Source organism: Cynocephalus volans, chromosome 12, assembly GCF_027409185.1.
Source record: "Cynocephalus volans isolate mCynVol1 chromosome 12, mCynVol1.pri, whole genome shotgun sequence".
In the NCBI taxonomy this organism is placed as follows: domain Eukaryota; kingdom Metazoa; phylum Chordata; class Mammalia; order Dermoptera; family Cynocephalidae; genus Cynocephalus; species Cynocephalus volans.
The window spans coordinates 93,419,185-93,438,081 of NC_084471.1; the positions used below are offsets into that span (position 1 = coordinate 93,419,185).

At 33.0% G+C, this 18,897-nt stretch overlaps 1 protein-coding gene across 6 annotated transcripts in view; it reads right to left on the reverse strand.

The window, feature by feature from the left end:
- Nucleotides 1-18,897, reverse strand: part of PLEKHA5 (pleckstrin homology domain containing A5) — a 236,786-nt gene that overhangs the window by 87,769 nt on the left and 130,120 nt on the right. For all 6 annotated transcript variants that reach the window (XM_063075809.1, XM_063075807.1, XM_063075808.1 and 3 more), the window contains exons 4-7: nucleotides 7,127-7,210; nucleotides 6,274-6,394; nucleotides 3,601-3,705; nucleotides 1,363-1,435 (exon numbers count right to left, since the gene is read on the reverse strand). In XM_063075809.1, the coding sequence (XP_062931879.1) occupies nucleotides 1,363-1,435; nucleotides 3,601-3,705; nucleotides 6,274-6,394; nucleotides 7,127-7,210 (383 nt within the window). The remainder of the gene's footprint in view (nucleotides 1-1,362; nucleotides 1,436-3,600; nucleotides 3,706-6,273; nucleotides 6,395-7,126; nucleotides 7,211-18,897) is intronic.

Below are 18,897 nucleotides of genomic sequence, written 5' to 3' on the forward strand. Positions count from 1 at the left end.
ATTAGAAATAGTAAAAATTTTCTTGTTCTCCTTTAAATAGTCTATAAACACACTGAAAAAAAGAAAAGTCCAAATTACAAGCTTAGGGATAATGCCTGAGACACAACCCTCAACTTTCTGAAAAAGTGGGAAAACCTTTAAGGAAAATTGTAGAGTAAGCTTGGCACTTAACTGAAGACAATACCACAATTGCAGCTTGACCAACATCTCTAAGATAGAATGAAATTTTATAGGTTTGGTCAATTCTGACTCAGCAGTACTTCTCAACCACAGTTTGCTGGGTAGTAAAAAGATGAAAATAATTCTAGTGAATTTTGAAGGTTAATATGCATTATATTGCTTTGACAGATGACCATAGAATTTTGCCACATATCTTTTATGTAATCAAAAAATTTAACTGTTTATCAGTTCTAAAACCCTCTGTTATATTCTGTAACTTATATTTCACTAATTATGGGCTTACAATCTAATTCTTAAGTGACAGTTTCCAAACAGACTTTGAAGTAGGGAAGAAGGAGAGATCACCCAGATTCATGATTTTTTATATTATAGCTGGAGCAAATTTTTCTGGAGAGCACCTCCTAGTATGCCTTTCTTTGGCAGGTACTAACTTTGTAGTATCTAAGAGATCCACGTGGCACACGAACAGAGACTTCTCTGAACTTTAGGATTATGTTAACCAATAATTTACTTACCAGAAAAAAAATGAAATTTATGACATCTATGTAGGAGAATGAAGACTCTTATTCTATACCTAAAACAATACCTTTATTTCCTTTAAGGAAACTTTAAGGAAACCAACATGAATAGCCTGGTATGTCTCTCTTTCACAACCATCTCCATGTTTCAGGCAGAAGGTTGTCATCATTTGGTTAATAAAAGGAGGGTTCAAAATAAACACAATTCTTTAAAATTTATTTTTTTCATCTGCCAATCCATCGTAGTAGTCCTTAGTACTCTAATGTCATTTGCTGAGGAGCAGAATTGGACGTTCAACAGACCACAGCTAGATTTCACAAAACATGCAAAAAGAACCTCATCAAACTAAGGATTTTATATAACAGGCACCAAATTCAAGGACAGTATTATAAAGTGAAGATTCATATGCTGTTTACACAAAACAGATCATATTACAGAAACTGAACGAATACTCAGACAAATCTATTTGAAGCACTATACGTCTTCTGCCATACCCCAATAACTCAGAATCAAGTCAACAAATAAAAAATTTTCTTGATACTAGTTGTAAATAAAATAGCAAAGAATTGTAATGCTTTTTTCTTTAAAAAAGTATCTGATACTTAACATTTATTATACTGCAATTATAAAATAATGTTGTAAGACAGTTTATGGTAAGCTTACCTCTATAATAAAAGAGGCAAAGGTCGGAAAGCACAAACCAGCGTTTCTTCCACAGTTTCATGCCAGTACTGTCCTGCATTAAATCAGCATATTTAATGATATTTTTTCATTTTGGACAAAACTCGTTTCTAGTGCATTTATTTAAAATAAGCTTTTAAGGCAAGATGTGTTTGATATGTGTATAATATAACCTAACTAAAAGGCCAATCAAAATTTTGGATTTAGTTTTCTAAGGACTTACATCACATAAACATTTTCCCAAGTAGACTGGTCTCTGAAAGAGTAATACTATCATGTACGAGTATACATTGAAGCCATTTGTTTGGTTTCATATTTGTAAACAATTTGAAATGTACTCTTCTGAACACGTAGCTGCTAGGATGAGGCTAATGTAACCACGCAGCAGTGTGTGCATTCTGGTAAATCAATTTTAATAAATATGTTAATTTTTAACAAGAATAAAAATGTGAACTGAAATTATTTCAAAGTGATTTAAATTGATTTAAAATGACTGTGAATAAGGAAACCTTTATAATTACATTTCAAAAACTTTTTTCATCTTCTGTCATTTTACTTTGGGTTTTACTCATCTTATAGAAAAGAGTGCCTATTTGACAGCTATTTCTAAGTAATTTAGTTCAAAAAAATATCAGGCTCAAACAAAATTACAATTTTAATAAAAATTACTTTCCCACATGCAATAGAGCAAAATTGCTAGAGAAAAATTAAACACAGGCACCAAAAAAAGCAATAAAGAGTCCAGTGTGAATGTGCATTAATTAATACTTAATTTATTTCTAGTTGTGAGAATCATCTAACAATGACTTTAGAGCTATAAAAATTACACGGGTAAAATCCCTCAAAATAAAAGATTTTCCTTAAAATTGTTAGCTATACCAAAAAAGAAACAAAAATGCAAAAAGAAAAGAGAAAATGAAATGGTATATGGTATTTTCAGTTTTTTAATTATATTGCTTATTAGAGGCCCTATTTAGTCAGGAGCCCTACAAATACTTTCTTTAAGTCACACACATATTACAAAATAAATCTTATGTCAGAGAAACTAGTTGGTAACACTTTTGCAATACTAAATTAATCGAGGGACTGAGAAACAAGAACAAGAATTATTTTAAATAAGGAGTACCATATCCTGTTAGGCTCAATACTGCACAGAATTATTTGAACTTTATTTGGACTTCATTGAAAGACAGGTTAAAAAAATAATTTGGACAGATTCTTCTATTATAAACTATATGTGCAAAAATATTTTAGCTTGGATAAGTTTACATGTCAGATGGCTAAAATATAGCAAATGATCTTTAAATAAAAATTACGAGTTTTAGTTAATAAAAACCACTAGGTCATAGAAAGCAATTAGTAATATTTAACAGAATAGATTGGCGCCATCAATGAACTAATATTTAACTTGCTTTCTGTCATCCATATATATACACATGTAGAATCAGAGACAGAACAAAGACAAAGGCCTTGAATGTCGAACATATCACTTCAGTTACTTGGCAGTCAGTCACCTATTTGAAACCCAGCTGCAGAATGGAAAATAAACAGCCTCTATGCAATCAAAATTATGTCAAAGTCCAAGAAGTTAATGTACATGCATCCTTACTAATTCTAAAACTAATGCAAGGTTTCAAATAAGCTTTGTTATTAAGTTCCCCAGCCAATACAACAGTATAAACCCCAACTTATCAGGATATCTGAGAATAAACCCCGTGAGCAAACAAGAAAAAAAAAAAAACGTATATGAAAGTAGAGAAGCAAAAATCAGAAAAATCTCAAATTATTATCAGATTTCTCTATAAATAAAAGTGGGGAAGTATATAATTGTATACTTCTCTAATGATTTTTATATGAATAACAAAATAATATCTTTGTATTTATTTATTTCCATTTTGACATTTAAAAAATAGTTCTGCCTGGATAATTTTAGCATGCTATTCCTAACATTTTCATACAGCATATATTTAATTTTAAATCTAAAAATACCTATCTATAACAAACACCTGTAAAAAAATCTCTGTTCTAAGTTAACATCCACTCCCTTTTGTCTTCACTATTCCCTTAACATTCTTCAGAGGTAATAAGTAAACAAAGAATCTAGGTGACTACTCCTGAATTTCTTCTCCATTTTCATATAATACATTGTCATAGGTACATTCAGCCCAAAAGGTTCCTGCTTTTTCTGTCCTTTGTTTCACAAATAGAAAAAATAAATACCTGTTTATAAAGCCAACCTCGTCTGACCACAGGTGCATTAGGATTCCTTTTAATTGAATTTGACCTCTTTCCAAAATTATGAACTTTTTTTGAAGCCCGTGAAGTCTAAAGAGAAAAAAGTACAACAGAAAATGTAGTATTAATGCTTAGAGATTTGAACTTATTTTCATTTTCATAATTTTCATCTCTTCAGATTTCCTTGAGACTTGGAGAACTTAAACCTTTTCAGATATATTATTACAATTCCACTTTTGCTGGCTTGTTTCAAGTATAAGAATTCTGCACAAAGAATTTTTCTCCCGGGATTTTACAAAAGGATCACAAGTTTTACAATCATTCCTTTAAAATCTGGATATACAATTTTTAGAAAGACACAGTATGTGGCAGTATTTTTTCCTACCGTATATACAAAATGAATGGACCTTGAGTAAAACTTACTAACAAATCTTTAAGAATAAACTAATTGACAGAACTTTTTGCATTATGTCGGCATTTAATAATGCTGTTTCAATTAAAGAAAGTTAATAGCATTAAATCAGGAGAAATACTTAGATATTAAATATAAACAAACATATCACATCAAGTCAAAAAAAGACCAGAAGGATCTGCTAATGTCATGTAGTGTTTTCCTCTTTATGGACAACTCTGAACTTGAATGATACCGGACAGATGGTATTTACTGCATTCTTGAAAGTAACACAGAAGGATGTGCAATCTTTTGAAATACTGCTATGTTTGGTATGAAGATTTATTTTGGCAGAAATGGTAGTAGTAACCAAGAAACAAAAAATAATGAAGCTAAATTTGAACTTCTCAATAAAAGGTAATATCAAGTTATCTCTTATTTTTCATTTCTTTAAAACCTTGGGAATCCAGCATATTTCATTACAATTTTGTTTTGTGAAGCTTTTATTAGCACATAATAGAATTTTAAGGCCTAGTATCAACAACATTTTTCTTACAACATGTTCCCTGGATAAATTTTAATTTACTTTCAAACAGATAATGCTTACACACAGTATACAACTCAAATGGCACAAAAAGATATAAAAGAGTCAGTCTAGCTCTCACCCCAGGCTCCAGCACCTAGCCAATCCCACCCACAACCTGGTGAGGCAACCAATATAACTGTGTGTACCTGTGTGTCTATCTATCTAAAATAATTGTTCTAATAGTTATGAAGTACCTTTTCTTTCTCAAATGACTGCATGTATAAGGAGCTTGCTAGATAAGAAAATGACTATTTACCTACACTCTTGTTAATGTACAGTGTTAAAAACTTTAGACCTTTGCAAATCTGAAAGGTTTTAATTAGCATTTTTCATATTACAGATGAGGCTGAGCATTGTTTTTTCATATATTTAAAAGTCATTCCATTTTCTTTTCTGGGAACCAATATTTACATAATTTGCCCATTTTAAAATGGGTTGTGGGGCTGGCCAGTTAGCTCAGTTGGTTAGAGTGCAGTGTTATAGTGCCAAGATCAAAAGTTTGGATGCCCATACCAGCCAGCAGCCAAAAACAAATAAATAAACAAACTAGTTGTAAGCTCTTTTCTTATTAATTCACAACAGTTCTTTAATTATAAAGAAATTCTTTAATTGGCACATGAATTGCAGATATTCTGAATGCATGATAATTACATGTGGTTGAATTTCTCTTTATTTTGTACTACTGCTTCTGGGTTTTATGTCTTATTTAAGAAGCCCATTTGCATTCTGAGTTTATTATTTTTTAAAAAAATTTCCCTTGTTTTTAGTGCTTTTATAGTTTTTTTTTTTTTTTTTAACATTTCAACAACTGCTCCATCTGGAAAATTTCTGGTATAAAGTGCGAGGCACGGGTCCAACATTCTCTCCAGACAATGACCTAGTGGCCTTTCAACTCATTAATAACTTCTCTAGATTTTAATTAAAGTACATTAATAAAGCATTATGCTCAATTATCATGTTGGCTTATCAACAAGAGTTGTTATTTTTATTGTTTGAAAGTTTACATTTACTTGTAATATCCTACAAAATTGTATTTTAAAAACCTTAACAGCAGCCTTATAACACCAAGGTCACAAGTTCAGATCCCTGTACCAGGCCAGCTGTCTAAATAAATAAATAAATAAACAAACAAACTTTAACAGGCATTTAAAATATTATGATAATTGTCTATTATTCATTTCCTTACAATTAACATAATTTACTATTACAAGTATGTTACTACTGTATAATACCATTGTTTCTCAGTATTGTGGGGTATTGGTTCCAGGACTCTGGCAGATACCAAAGTCTGAGGATGCTCAAGTCCCCCCAGTAGGCCCTCTGTACTGTGAGTGGTTGAATCTGAGGGCCTACTGTATTTGTATCCTCACTCTAAGCACTCTTATATTCAGACTCTTACATTAATCTTCAACTTTAAGACTTAAAAGTGCTCATTTTCTCACTCAAACATCCATTATATTTGTAAAATTATTCAAAATCTGAACTCAGTATTTTAAAAAATGTAAGTCTTTAAATTATAACCTTATGTTATATTTTTAGTTATTTCTTATATCAATTACCTCCAATATAATTAAATTCATGTAATAATAAAAATGTAATAATTATTCTATAGTTCTAAGTTCATTACAAATATAATAGATACTGACTACCACTTATCAATAAAGTAAGTAATATAACTTACTCTGCCTACAGGGCTCATTGGATGCACTGTATAATCTGAAGTCATGTTATAGTTAGAAGCTTCATTTATCATACTTATAGGTCGTTCCTTCTTTTCTTCAGTTGTCATGGCTGCAACGGTCCTGAAAATATAAAATGTCAAAACGCTACATAACTTGCTGTGTATGTAAACTGCTTTATATAACGCTTCCCTAGAGTTAACAATTTGGGTATCCTACTTTTTCATGATAGCTGGATACAGTTACTCTAGAGTCAGAGCTTAATATTTACAACTACTTTAACTATAACACTTCTCCTAAGCCCAAAATAAGTTAATATCATATTTATTTTAATAAGCATTATCGCAGATATTCTACTTGGTCCTCCAACTGGAAAACTTAAAATAAATTACACGATTATTCTAATATTAACAACAACAATGATATCAATAACTAATGTTTGTGAACAGCTTTATTGTATATAAAACATTTTCACACATATTTCATTTGATGCTTGTAGAAATCCTGTGAAATGGTAATTACCACTATCCTGATTTAATGATGAGAAAACTGAGCTCAAATTAGTTTAATAATTTGACCAAGTTTAATAATTTGACACGTTCTCTCACCTTGCATCCTGGGCTCTTTAGCTTACTTCCTAAGTTTGGATTACTGTAAAAACAGCTTCTGAAATTACATTTCTCATGAAAAAAATAAGTCAGATTTCTCTGCCACACATTGTAAACAGCTGGTATTTTATTATATTTGACTGCAAATGTCCAGATAAGTGTTAAATGTATTAAATATGGGTAACGGCAATTTCAATGTTAATAACCCCATTTTGAATACAGGCATTCCATGAAACTCTTTACTTACTGTTCATTCACTACAAAAATGCAGTTGTCCTGCGATGGCTGTCCTGTGACTGGATGTTTGCAGGTCACTTTCCTTTCATTATGGCTGAAAGAACAACAGAAAAAAATAACATGTAGGTACTTCTATTATTAACATTTTTCTAATATTATGGTAGCAAAACATTCCTTTATTCTAACATTAAAATCAGTGAACAATGGAGATGAGATTCCTAAATACTCCTTTTCTAATACTTACTTTGGGTAATATGTGTGTAACTACTACTTACGTTTTTACAATACAGCTAAATTCACCTCCTCTCAGTCTGACCACAATCCTTTCCTCTTACTATTTTGTAAACAAAGGTAAGTTGATTTACTGTTGATCACTGTATTTTACATTTTATTGGTGGGCCATAAAAAATAAGTTTGGGTATTTACCTACCTCCACTATTTTGTGGCCTAATTTGGGTACATTACAGAGACCTAATGCCAAATTCATTTATGGAACAAAAAAAAAAAATCTACCAGTACTTCTACATGGGTACCAGTAAATTAAAATAGAAGGTACCAGTGAAAGAGCAAAAGTTTATAGTGTTTCTCCTTAATAAAAGAATCTTTCTATAAATAATGTAAGAGGACTGATTTTTGTGATACTTGAGGAAGTTACCATAGAAAAAATGGAATCTGAAGGAGAAACAAAAATCTTAAGAAAATAAAACTCAGAAACAAAGAAAAATGTACCTGTTATGTTTATTGAGAGAAAATTGCTTTGAATTGAAAGATGACCATCTTTGGAGAAAAGACCTTTGCCTAAGAAATACTGTTCTTTCTAGGTTGAATGATAAGATTAGGTCTCCTACTGTCTTCTTGAAATGAGAGAAGAAAAATACCCTTATTTATTATCTAAGACAAAAATATTAGATGCCCGAAATAATTTACAATATCCATTGTTACATTAAATAATATATACCATCATCTGTAAAATAATAATTTTTTCATTATGTCACATACCATGTAGTAACCTGTAAGAGCTATCATTGATGTGCCTGACCTTAGAAAATTTATTTTCATTATGAAGAAAAATTTCAAGATGTTGTATTGCAAATTACTTTGTTAATTTTAATAGATTATTACAAGTGCCCTGTATAGTGAGAAATCTATAGCCACAAGCTTCAAAGTTTCTGGTAAACTTCATATACTTAAGTTCCTTTTCCAAATCCTAACTTCCATTATTATTTTTTTTATTGGTAACTTAGCACTCTGAAACTTTATGCATTAAATAAAATTGAGACCATATAAAAGGTAGACACAGTTTCAAAAATAATTACATATTGAATATTCTAACACAGAAGAATTATTAATGGAATACCATATTTCTGTTACTCCTTAAATTAACAGGTCTAATACAAAGCACACAGGAACACTAAATTACCAGCTTTTTGTGGTGGCTTTGTCTTTTTACAGACATATTAAATAGGTGTTAAAAACTGGTAAGTTTAGGTATCTGTGGTGGTATCTTTCACTACGTAAAAAGTATACCAGTGATTTTCTTACCTGCTGATTTAAAAATGTACAACAGTGGAAACCTGACATCTCATATGGAATATGAGTTTATGTAATAAACAATAAATTGATACTGAAGTACTCAAAGACGATGAATAAAGATGCTTCTAAACTTATAATGGGGTTACATCTGAATAAACCCATCATGAGTTGAAAATATCATTAAGTTAAAAATGCATTTAACCTACCAAACATCATAGCTTAACCTAGCCTACGTTAAATGTGTTCGGAACACTCACAGCCTACAATTGGGCAAAATCATCCAACACAAAGCCGGTTTTATAATAAAGTGTTGAATATCTCATGCAATTTATTGAATACTGTACTGAAAAGTCAAAAAATTGTAAATTGAACCATCCTAAGTCAGGGACCGATTGTACTATAAATGTGTCAGGGTATGGAAATTCTGGTGTTCTAACAGAATAAACACTGTGAGTAGAGAGAAGGTGACCTGTGGCAGCAATGAGACACCTCAGTAATGAAGAACGCAGGGTAGCTATCTAGAGTTAGATGAAGAGTAGATAGAACAGAAACATGCAAATTCTCTTTATAAAAATCAATATTGCAAAAAGAAAACAAATAACCCCCGATTTGCTGTATTATTTCCCTTTCTGTGTCCTCTTGCCTGAGAGGAATACAGTAGACCCTAATCCTAATATTCTGGAAGCTCTATATTATAACAACACAGCTCTACAATGGTTATAGTGCTAAGATGCTACTCTGACCTTATGAACATTAAACAGATTTCAGCACCCATGAGACAGACACAGGACAATGGATTCATTTAAACAATGAATAATTAAAAAGAAGCCCAAACATTCTTTTCCTCAAAAGTGGATGCTATTTCAATTAAGTTGACATTTTCAGTGTCCAAGCACTTTTAAAATCACAAAGTCTTAAAGTAAAACTAACTAAATAAAAATCTTAGGATTCTCTTTGATAAAAGACCATTGATTAAAACCAATATGAAATATTAATATATTTATGTTATCTTACATCTTCAAATGCATACAATATGGTGTTTTCTTTTGCTTAACGTTACGATATTAAACTGACATGAAAGTTCACATGAATCTACAAAGATAGTCAAACACCAAAGTCTTTTATTATTTTTTATTAAAAGAAATAACCTACATGTGCCTTAATGTAACATAAAGTAAACAAGGAAGTCTTCTTTCTATTTGTTCTGACTTATACAAGACTCCTAAAATTTGGCTCTTGGTTACAAATTTTTAAAAATATAGTTTATTTTTGAAAACATTAAATTTCAAAATCTGTACAATGATATATTTTAAATCATAGTCATTTAAGATCACTAGGTTTCTATAAAAGTCAAAGTTTGAAGACAGATTTTACAGGAAGAATGAAAGAATTCCTGTCATCTACAAAACAACATACTTAAAAAAACAGAAAAATCAATATATTGTTCTCTAATTATTTCTTCAAAAGAAAATTAACAGTATGACAAACCAAAATATCAACTCCAGCCTTAATTGTTTAAATGCGGCAATTTTCCACTACCTGTCAATCCTCTCTGCTCTTTCATAAATGTATTTTTATATACATTTCTGTATATTTAAATTTTTATCTTATACTTCGAAAATCATTTCTTATGATCATGTTAGCATTTATACTGCATTTTTACACTACTGTTTAATTTTAATGTACTGTAATGGTAAAAGGTACGCACATTTTTTAATTCATTCACTGAAACTAAAAATGAGTTAAATACAGAGTACCAATAAATGAAAGCAATTTAAATAAAATCAAAATGAGTCCTAAAAATAAATATAGCACTTGACACTGTGGGAGGTGGCTGGCCCACTGTTTGGTCTTGACCACTGTCCTTGGCACAAAGGAAGGGTGACAGCTCAGGACCATGTGGATGACGAGGCAGACAATGATTCCCAGCCTTTCTTCAATTCGACCAAAGTTTGTCAACTGTGTTACTCACAAATCATACGTTTTCATCCTATACTTGCCATCCTTTTCTGTAGTTTACAAGTTTTTGGGGGGTTTTTTTGTTTGTTTTTGAAGGGCTTCAAAATTCAGATCAAGAGAATCATCAGTTCTACTATAATGCTTGTCTGGAAACTGTTTCCCCGTGATTCACACAATAGGGAACGATTTGAGCATAACAGAAATTCTGCGTTTGCTCATGCATGAGTTTGTCTGCTAGAAACTCCAGCTGAATGCAGAAAACTGCACCCAGTAGAATCCAGCCACACAGAAATATACAAAACATGCATCTGCACATACCTCAAACATCTACCAGCTATTTCATTTCATTGCCTGTCATAAAACACGTCCGTCCACATTTGGTGATACAGTTTTCCATTCAATTTCAGATAACTTTCTGTCCAACGAATTCCACAATCTAAAACCTTTCCAATGTCCACTCCCACAAGCAAATCGCAGGTTGTTTTTAGGGCCAGGTATCATATTTATTGTAATATTTTTGTATTTCAATTTAATATGTTTAAAACTGTGCTACCATTTTATTAGGTTCCTATCTTCATTGTTATGTGTCACTAATAGAGGTTTTGAGTGGTGTGTTCCTAACCCCATCTTCCCCACAAGCCCTGTGCTTTTGTTTTACACTGTAAGCTTATTTTTAGGAACACAAATGCTGTGTTACAGCAAAACTTACTGTCTTACTAAATTACAAACTAACATATCACTATATTACTAAAAATGCATTTGAAGCTTTAATAGACAACTAAACAAGGTGTCATTATTAATATCGTTGCCAAAGATTTTATGTTCTTCATAAATGAAAAAAGAAAATGGAAAAGATATAGTTTTTAAATAAAGTTGTTTCCAGAGGAATCCTTATAAAAAGAGATGAAATTTGAGTCTTGATATAAAATATACCTATGGTCACAGAACAAACTAATTCCTACCTTATTTCTGAACTCACTGTGGCACAGTAGGAAGTCCAAACTTTTCTAAATATGATGCCAGGAGCTGATCTACTCTTACTTCCAGACTTCCCTCTATAATGTTTTAAGTGTATGTCTAGACCAGCGGTTCTCAACTGGGGGTCCTCCATTTGGCAATTCTTGGTAACATTTCTGAATGTCACAACTGGGGAGGTGTTATTGGTGTCTAGTGGGTAGGGGTCAGGATGCTGCTAAACATTTTACAATGCACAGGAGAGCTGTCCACATCAAAGTAGTACCTGCCAAAAATGTCGACAGTGCTGAGGGTAGGAAACTTTCCGCTAGACTATCATAGCCCTTTCACAATGAACTCTACTGAATAAGCAACATTTATTATTTCTATGTGTTCCTATATTTCTCTAGACACAAAAGAGGCAGCAGGAAACAATGACAGATGAGAGCACAAGTTCTGGAATCAGACTTACAGAGGTTTAATCCTAGTTCTTTCACTTAATAGCCAGGTGATCTTGGGTAACTTACTTTACCTCTCTGTGCCTCAAATTAATAACAGTAGTTATATCACAGGTTGTTAGTGGTTTTTCATGCTTCTGATAAAGACACCTGCCCTTAGTATGTCAAAAAGCTAGAGGAAAAGAGTAATTCTAATATAAAAGCTCCAGAGGAGGATAAGTTATGTTTTTATGCTAGCAAAGGAAGTAGGAGAGAAGGTTCTTAAATAGTGACAACACTTGTTTAATAAAATGGACTCAGGTATTTTAGAGAGCTCAGGGCTGAAGGAAATAAGTCATATTCACAAACTCATCTTGAAGATCATAATCTATTAAAGGCCCAGATGATACGAATGAATCAATGTCTTTTTTAGAAAAAACATCGAGAAATGGATAGACAGCAACACAAATTGCTTGTTCTTTTGGCATTATGTCCTCTTCATTACTTATTACCAGAGATCTAATCATGTATTATATCTGGAAGACTGAATGAAAGACCTGCTTTTTTATCTTTATCTTTCTTTCTTTCTTTTTCTTTTTTTTCTTTTGGCAGCTGGATGGTAAGGGGATCTAAACTCCTGCCCTTGGTATTACAACACCACACTCTTAACCAACTGCAGTAACTGGCTAGCCTTCTAGACCTGCCTTTTTAAAGCCTCTACGGCAGGGCTGGCCAGTTAGCTCACTTGGGAGAGCATGGTGCTGATAATACTAACATCAAGGGTTCAGATCCCCATACTGGCAGCCACCTCCCCCAAAATATGTAAATAAATCCTCTATGGCACTATTATTTCACTTAATAATGACTTGGTTTGAAGGATTTTAAGATGAACAAATCAGTGTGTGTATAAAATGGTATATATTTCCATCAAATTATGTAACAAATTAAAAATGACCTCTACCTGAGACAGAATAGAAATTTACTACTCTGCCTAATTCATTCTCAAATCTTACATATTTATGAACCAAATAAGAAATTATGTAGGTAACTGTCAGAAAACTTGGACTGCACTGTACTTATAAGCAGAGAACTTAGTTATGAGCTTTCTGGTAGCCTAGATAAAAAGGGAAATCTGATAAACGATATGGTTCCTACAACCTATTAATGGAAGCAGAGCAATTTACCAGGTTTGAATCAAATCTAAGTGGCAGGTGCTTTTTTTATAAAGAATAACTGTTAATTGTATCGCAGCATTCTGAAAATAAGGGAAGGTAGTATTCATTTCCATTTCCAGGGTCATTGGAGGAAGACACTTTTTGATCAGTCCACATTGTTACAGTCTTCCCTCAGCAGGAAACTTATAAAGGAGGATGCCAACAACATTCCTAACACACTATAAACACACACACAGTACAGATGCATAAAATGCACACTTCAAATATAAACCCCAATAAAATTATGGGATTAGAAAAGGAGAGAAATAGATTTATTCACTAATACAGTGTTTCAAATGATACAAAACTGAAGAAATTATTTCAATCTTAATAGAGTGTTATTTTAAATCACACAAAGAAAGAAATTAAAGTATTCAATGTAATGAACTATGGACTGGCAAACAAAATCTGGTGTGAAAACTCCTGCTATCCAACAATAATACGGCCAGAACTATGCAAACCTTTACTGACTGCAAAAATATTGCATCTAGGTAAAATACTCCCATAAGAAGTTCTTTAAAACATGAGGATTTGTTTGATTTTTGCAGAAATGAATCTAGTACTAAAAGTACTAGATTAAAAAATTAAAATAAAAAATAAGAATAATGCTACATAAAGTAAATCAATACATAATATATTCTTTGAATCCTGACTTTAAAATAACAAATTTATGATTTCAAGGAGATATGATGACTCAGGAGTGTTTAATATGGCAGTACTGCCATCCCTATTGGACTGGATTGGATTGGATTGGATTGTCCTTTTTTAGGGCCCTAAGTGGCCCAGGTTGGCTGCTGTATCTCAAGTAACACAGACCACAAAATGCAGAACAGAAATCGCAGACCACAAATGCAGGGTTGAAAGGAAAGTTTCCCTTTCCACTTCTCTTTTCAAGAAGTTTCTCCAAAGCTCCCTGGCCATCTTTCTCCAGTCTCATTAGCCAGAGATATGATAGTTCATGCCTTATTCAATCAATTGCAAAAGAAGTGAGACCAGTATGGTGGCTTACACCAATCAAGACTCACAATTTTGTCTGTGGCCTACCTACAGGAAAGTGAATAAATGAGGTTATATTATTATAGCAAAGAAAAAGGGCAAGGGAAAGGATGTTAGCTAAGAAACAAACATCCCATTTTTCTTAGACAAAGCAACTTACACATGGTCCAAAGAAAATATTTGCACTACCATATTCAAAACTAGATTTCTCTTTTCCATCTGGTAAAAGAGGAAATGGTTTAACTAATTTCTTCCTTTGGGAAGGCAAAGAAGGTGATTTAACCTAATCTTAAAAGCTCTAGCGGTTTCAGGGCCAGCCTGCAGCTCACTTGGGAGAGTGTAGTGCTGATAACACCAAGGCCACGGGTTTGGTTCTCTATATAGGGATGGCCGGTTAGCTCACTTGGGAGAGTGTGGTGCTGACAACACCAAGTCAAGGGTTAAGATCTCCTTACCAGTCATCTTTAAAAAAAAAAAAAAAAAAAAAAAAGCTCTAGAGGTTTTATTTCCACTCTCAAAAAAATATTTTAATGTTTTTAAAGAACCTTTATCTCAAGGGTACCTCCAGTGACTGCTTTAATATAAAATCCATTTTTTTAAATTTAAGAAACATTGAAATTGCTATTAGCATACTCCCAGTACAGCCAATACTATTCTTCTGATACATTACAGTCAGACAAAGCAAAGCAAGCTTTATTAAGTAGTGTTTTTTATATGTGTAACCGTGGCAATATATCCACTGTGCACAAACAGTAATACGTATTTTAGAAAACTCTGTCCCACAGAAGAGATTTTGGTTGTCTCTTATTAAACTCAGTTATATGATTTGCTCTGAATCATGTATTTCCTTTAAGGGAAAGAGAGAAGGGTTTAATTTAGTTTAAGAAAAACAGGATAGCAGAGTGGTTTGGCAGCTGCAGTTTGGTAATTCTTCTGGTAGCCTTGAAAACAAAGCCAGTATCAAGACTTGGACCTTTACAGGGGCCCAACCCATAAAAGCTGGTACATATCCACAATGTTGTTAGATTGGAGTGGGGCAGAAGAGGTGTGGAAACCATGGATGCTATTGTACTTCTCTAATTTAGAAAACTATGCAGCAAACAGCTCAGATGTGTGCTTTTTAACTCTTTTGTTTTCAGTATCCTGCTGAAACCAAAGAGAGTACTGTGGTTTGTACATTCTCAATTTGGCCTTGGTTTTATCACACTATAAGACAATTATATCCTCCAGCTTGTTTTAAAATTGAAGAGCTTTTATCACTAGAAATCATATATAAGTGACATCACTTTGAGACTCAGACAATCAAATCTAATTAGGTTTTAAAAACATGTTGGTAGCAGCCACTCAGTTATTACATCAATTAGTTCTATGCTGTTCCAAAGTAATTTTCAATTATTAAATGCAAAGTTCATTCATGTTTTACATAGATAACTATTTCAATTTATTTTCCTTTTAATAAAGAGGAGGAAAATGTTATGTTGAAATCTGGATGCTGCAATAACCGTTTCTGCAATTTATTTTTAAACTGAAAATATGCTGGCATGGACAATTGTGCCTTCAATTAAAGGCAATATTACAAAAGAAAAACACTAAAAGTGCCCTACCTTTTTGGAGAGAATCTTAGTTCTTGAGCCTTGGTTATACAAAGAAATAACCCCTGAGCTAGCAATCTAAAAGACTGTACTTTTTTTTTTCTCCCAAAACATGAAAAGTATATATTTCCTTTCCCCACATTTAGTTCTAAGTGCCATTTGCCTTTAACTTAGAATTAACTGCTTCCAGACATCCTGCTCAAACCTCAGTGATTCATTTACCTACTTTCTACAAATTTTCCTTAAGGTCGTAACCCTTTTGTTTTCTACCCTTTCTCCTCTCATCATTTAAAAAATGGATCTTGGATATCCTGGAGGAAAAGAAAGGGTCGTCAGGTGTGACAACCTCATTGATACTCACCCCCAGCAATAAATATTATGATCATCACCATGAAAAGCTATCACTTGAGCATCATGCTCAGTGCAGCTCACACATTCAGCTGTCACACGCTGTACCTGAAACTTGACAAACCTCCTCCGAGGTAGCTATTATTATCTACACTTAACAAATGTGTAAACTGAGGTTCACAGCATTTAGAAAGTTGCCAGAAGTCACACGGCCAGTAAGAGGTGCCTCCAACGCCCGAGCAGCTTCCTTTTCAGATCCCCAACTTTCAACAGCTGCCCCTGCCCTGACTTTTATCACAGCCAAGGAGACTTTTCAGTTCTGCCCTTCATCTTCTACTCAATGGCACTAAAACAGAACAAAACTGTACTCTCCTCAGAGGTCCTTCCCTTCTGCACATGCAGCTCCCCTGCCGCTCCCCTCCCCGCCTCCTTCCATCTCACTGCCTAGTATCACCCCAAGATCTATCTGAAGCACAGTAATGAAACCTTTTCCAATTCCCATTTAATTTTAAGCCCAATGCCTCTTATCCATCTTCCTATCCTCTGAGGTTTTGCAATCATTTTCCACTCTTAGCTGCTCAGACAAAATTATCACAACACATTTAGAAATGTTACCTCATATTTCCCCCATTACAGGTACCAAAGAATATAAGTACAAACAACAACTGTAAAGCACATGTTGAATCCATAGGAACTGAAAATCTCACTGGACCCAACCAAAGAAGGTGGCTTAAACCCCAGTGAGAAAATGTGAGCATGATTTAACACTGCAAGTACAAAGCTGAGAGCATTAGTATGGACTAGGAACAATAAGGATAAGAAAATTAAAAGTTCAAAACATAAGAGGCTCACATACCAATTCATCTGGTTTAATTTTTGGTTATTTACAGATAATTTCTAAATAATCTTTTAAAAAAGCTTTCTTAAATAAAAACAACACACACATTAAGAATCTACAAAATAAACACTTAATAAATGGATTATAAATAACCTTGAAAGAATAATTCAATTAATACCATGCTAGTTAAAAACAATACATACCTATTACATCCATTCTGAGCACTTGTGGCATGGTTACATTTTAGACCACTTGATAAATTAAAAGCAAAAAGGCCTAAAATAATTTAGATAACTCTTTCACTTGGAAGTCATTTAAGTGAATCTGAACTAAAGAAGCTCTTAAAGGTTAATTGGCACTATATGGTTAAAACAGAAATATGATTCTTAGAATGTACACACTAATTCACCAAAATAACTTTTTTGCCAGATGTTCAAGATGTAAGTGATATATCTGGCTGCTACCAGAAATCATCCTGTGAGAGTAGACAGCTAATAAACATGTCAGCCACTGTCTTAGTGCAAGCCTGTAAGTCCCTGACTCTTTTTAAAGAAGTTTAATCTATTAAAAATATCTTTTGGGCCGAGCCCGTGGCGCACTCGGTAGCGTGCTGCGCTGGCAGCGCGGCGACGCTCCCGCCGCGGGTTCGGATCCTATATAGGAATGGCCGGTGCACTCACTGGCTGAGTGCCGGTCACGAAAAAGACAAAAAAAAAAAAAAAATCTTTTAAATTAACAAATAAAAATTATGTGTGTATATATATATATATCATGTACAACATGTTGTTTTGAAATCCCAAGCCTCTTAGCAGCATCCTGATCTGCCTCATTGTAACCAGGCTCTTCCCGATTCAGTCCAGACTCCATGCTGAATTCCAACTTCTGTAAAATGGAAACCACAAACAAAAAACTCAAACTAAGCCAAACCGAAACAATAAAACCTCTACCCTTCTGAAAGGAAAGTAGCTGGTAGCATCAACGCACATTACCTGGACCTAACAGGGCCCTCAGCAAATATGAGCTGACCTTGAATGTGCTTGCAGAGTTAGGTTTCTCGAAAACAAGTAAAATTATGTCACTTTCTTGCTTTAAACAATTGCCTCTCTGCACCATCTTTAATGTGAAGTACAATGGCTTGCATGCAAGTATAATTTAATGAATGGGAAACACTGATACTATGATCCAAGGTTAAAATTTACTGTTAAGTGATCTATTTTAAAAAGCACTTATAAAGCCACATAGCATAAAAATGATAATGGTATATGTTAGTGGTTTAAAGGACTACTTATTTGAAAAACTGCAGTCACTTGTACAAAATATCATTACGAAAGTCTTAGAGACTTTTAAAATAAAACTAAGCAGAACTCCAATTTAAAAACATGTCGATAGTCAGAAATATCTTGTTATTTAAAAGCAATACTGTGGCACTAAAATATATATAACCTAGAGTTTCATTAATTTAGACAACTGTACCACTCCCTAATGAATGCTAATTAGTAATACTTTATTGTAACTAACGCATTCAATAGAAGTGTACTACACCATTGGATAGAAAGCAAACAGCAAAATAGAGAAAGCTAAATTAAGCATTGACTCTTTCGCATATTTCACTGTAGAAAGTTAAGCTACTTCAAACCTACATATAAATATACCACACAATTTGACGAGATTCAATTATATTATTGTAGATGAAACACATACTTTCCAACAGTATCAAACTGACAGAGTAAATAGTTCAATTCAAATAGAAAATAAAAATTGCTAATTATTTAACTATTCTTCATTGCACAGTATTTACTCATTTTCAGATACATATGAGCTTTGTCTAAACAATTACTCCAAGAACAAAAAGGTTCTGACAAGTTAAAAGAAACAAAAAAGATCTTGTAAAAAATGGTAGACTTTGTTTC